Genomic DNA, 3,520 nt, shown 5'->3' on the forward strand with positions numbered 1-3,520 from the left:
TCCCTCCAGAGCTGCCACAGCAACATGCCTGTCTCGAGGAGGAGGTTCTGGATGACCAGCAGCTCTGGAACCAGGAGAGGAACTCCAGTCTGGACCAAGAGGACCAAGAGCCTCCACAGATTAAAGAGGAACAGGAGGAACTCTGCAGCAGTCAGGAGGGAGAGCAGCTTGGACTGAAGCAGGAGACCAATCACTTTATGTTGACTCCTACTTATGAGAAAAAGGACCACAGTGAAGCAGAACCAACCAGTGACCAGCAGCTCCTCTCTCACAGCTCTGCTGTAGCTGGGAGCCAGGATCAGGAAGGAAGCCAGCATGGAGACTCAGGATCAGCTAGTAATGCAGAGCCAAAGCCAAAGAGGAGACGTCACAAAGACACAAGTCACAGTTGCAGTGTGGACAACTCTCCCCTGTCAGAGACTCAGTCTAAACCTCCCACAGGTAAAAAGCCTGTAAAGTGTGACACATGTAGGAAAGATTTTAAGTGGAAGTCTGATTTGGATAGACATTTGAGAATCCACACAGGTGAGAGGCCGTATTGTTGTCAAACCTGTGGAAAAAGCTTCACACAACGGACAAGCTTGGTGATCCATATGAGAATCCATACAGGTGAGAGGCCGTATTCTTGTCAAACCTGTGGAAAAAGCTTCACACGACGGGGAAGCTTGGTGTTCCATACGAGAAGCCACACACGTGAGAAGCCATATTCTTGTGAAGTATGTGGGAAAAGTTTTAGGTCTAATGTCGACTTGTCTGAACACATTAGCGTCCACACCAGCCAGGATCAGGAAGGAAGCCAGCATGGAGACTCAGGATCAGCTAGTAATGCAGAGCCAAAGCCAAAGAGGACACGTCACAAAGACACAAGTCACAGTTGCAGTGTGGACAACTCTCCCCTGTCAGAGACTGACACTGATCCTCCCACAAATAGAAAGTCTTTAAAGTGTGACACTTGTGGGAAAACATTTAGGTACAAGTCCTGTTTTAATAGACATCTTAGAAGCCACAAAGTGGAGAATCAGTGTTGTTGTGAAACGTGTAAGAAAATTTTCAGATGTAACAGCGCCCTTTTGATCCACATGAGGACCTTTTTGATCCACATGAGGACTCACACTGGGGAGAGGCCATATGTTTGCAAGACGTGTGGGAAAGGATTCAAGAAGTCATCACATTTGGGTGGTCATTTGAGAACCCACACGGATGAGAGGCCATTTGTTTGCAAGACATGTGGGAAAGGATTCATGCAGTCATCATATTTGAATGTTCATTTACGAACCCACACAGGTGAGAGGCCGTATGTTTGCAAGACATGTGGGAAAGGATTCAAGAATTCATCACATTTGCATGTTCATTTAAGAATCCACACAGGTGAGAGGCCATATGTTTGCAAGACATGTGGGAAAGGATTCAAGAAGTCATCACATTTGGATGTTCATTTAACAACTCACACGGATGAGAGGCCGTATGTTTGCAAGACATGTGGGAAAGGATTCAAGAAGTCATCATCTTTGAATGGTCATTTAAAGATCCACACAGGTGAGAAGACGTATTCTTGAAAAACGTGAGAAAACCTTCACAAGAAAGAAAGTCACTTTTGGCTTTTCCCTTTTAGGGGTTGCCACAGCGAATCGTTGTACTGACGACACGCATGTTGACATTTGGCACGTGTTTTATGCCTGATACCTTTTGTGACGCAACCTTGATTCGAATCGGGGCCGCAGTGGCAAGAGCACTGCGTCTTAACCAGTAGCCTACCAGGGATGACTATAGAAAACCTTCCTTTTTGATCCCTACGAGAACCCACACAGGGGGTGACAATGCAGTTAATAACCTTCTTCTTCATTGGTCCTAAATGAGTCATTTCCTCTCACCACAACTTTATCAAGTTAAACCTCCCAGGTTAAATCAGTCCAGACTGTTTTGTATGTCAGTCATTTTCATTCTTTGTTCTATCACATTTGAACTGCATTTGTATTCACTTTGTTTTTGGATTAATAAATGACATAAAATTCAGTTCTGCCATCTTGTTCTTTTCTATGAAGTCACTGTATAGAGAAATCACTCTTCACACTGAAGATTGCTCATGTGATTAGTAATTTATGGATGATTAATTGATCACAATGAATGTCACTTTTGGCTTTTCCCGTTTAGAGGTCGCCACACTGACCACTCGCATGTTGACATTTGGCACGTGTTTTACACCGGATGCCCTTCTAACCCTGATTTGAACCCAGGGCGCAGCGCTTTTACCGCTGTGGCTTAACCACTATCCTACCAGGGAAGGCTTCATCACAATAACTACAATAATTATAGAATAGAATTAATGTATGTTACACAAGGAATTTGTTTCCGGTACAGAACCAATGGCAGCCATCTGCGGCGCCAACTCAACCGATGGCTCTAACCATTGGTCAGGCGTCTATTGATCGGCGTTCAGTGTCTTGCTCAAGGATACTTCGACACGTGGACTGCCGCACCAAGATTCAAACCTCCAACCTTGTGGTTGGGAGATGACTGCTCTACCCACCGCACCACGGAATACTAATAGCAAGTGTAATATCAACACTGATTAACTCCTCAAACATTGGTCACAAGATCAACAGAAAATTCTACAAAAACTGTTTAACACTCAGCAACACAAGGCACAATAAAAATGAATCTGAACATTTTTCATTTTTCCAAAAATTTCTTTTTCTCCTTTGAGGCAAAGACACTGCTAACTGGGAGCGAGACGGCAGGCTGGGCGATGATGGGCATTTGGCCTGGAGAAACTTAAACTAACACAGGAATATGAGTCAGAGTGAATTACGCTACACTCTTGCTCTGATTCCTATTGTAAAACTTCCGTGAAAAAATAAGGGAGAAGGAATCATTAAATCATTAGCATCTCTGACTATTGGTTTTATAATGAAGTTTTGTTTAATTTATGGACAGTCTATTTCAATTTTTACTCTAGCATTTTTGTTACCTTCTGAACATGGTACAGTGACCAATTAGAAGACCCTGCGTCTGCAAAGTTTTACATTAATTAAAGCTGCATTAAATAACTTCTCTCTCTAATTTTCGACCGTTAAGAGTGTAAGAGTGTGTTAAAACAAACTCAATTAATCATTACATTTTTCAGGTCATGGGGTCAATGTGTAATATTTGAGTCATATGAACAGGATGTCTGCACTTTGAAGATGACCAGATGTTCGTGTTTTTGTTAGCTACCACCTGACATCACAACACTCCACACACCATTTGATTAGCATATTTAGTAGTTGACGTGAGCAGAGGTTGGCCTGCTCACACCTATGGCCAATAGCACCAGGATACGTGTAAGTCCATGCTTGTGTAGCCAATTGCTACTAGCGAATTTTATATCACATAGAAAAGAATGAAGATTCACATGTGATGGTGAGATTAGCTATTTGTTTTGACAAACTGTCAAAACACTGACTACATAAATGAAAAGTGGACAGGTCCTTTAGGGGAACAGGAGAAATGTTAGTTCCAGGATTGTGGTCAGTTAGCCCCC

General features: G+C 42.9%; 1 protein-coding gene across 1 annotated transcript; it reads left to right on the forward strand.

Moving 5' to 3' along the window:
* Window positions 1-13: 13 nt before the first annotated feature.
* LOC109953737 (zinc finger protein 699-like) lies at window positions 14-1,284 on the forward strand (the record flags this gene model as incomplete). The annotated part of the gene is made up of 2 exons (XM_020589201.1): window positions 14-524; window positions 693-1,284. Coding segments are annotated over exons 1-2 (919 nt in total), but the record flags the coding sequence as incomplete, so codon positions are not given.
* Window positions 1,285-3,520: the final 2,236 nt, after the last annotated feature.

Source organism: Monopterus albus, unplaced genomic scaffold (assembly GCF_001952655.1).
Source record: "Monopterus albus unplaced genomic scaffold, M_albus_1.0 scaffold1133.1, whole genome shotgun sequence".
In the NCBI taxonomy this organism is placed as follows: Eukaryota; Metazoa; Chordata; class Actinopteri; order Synbranchiformes; family Synbranchidae; genus Monopterus; species Monopterus albus.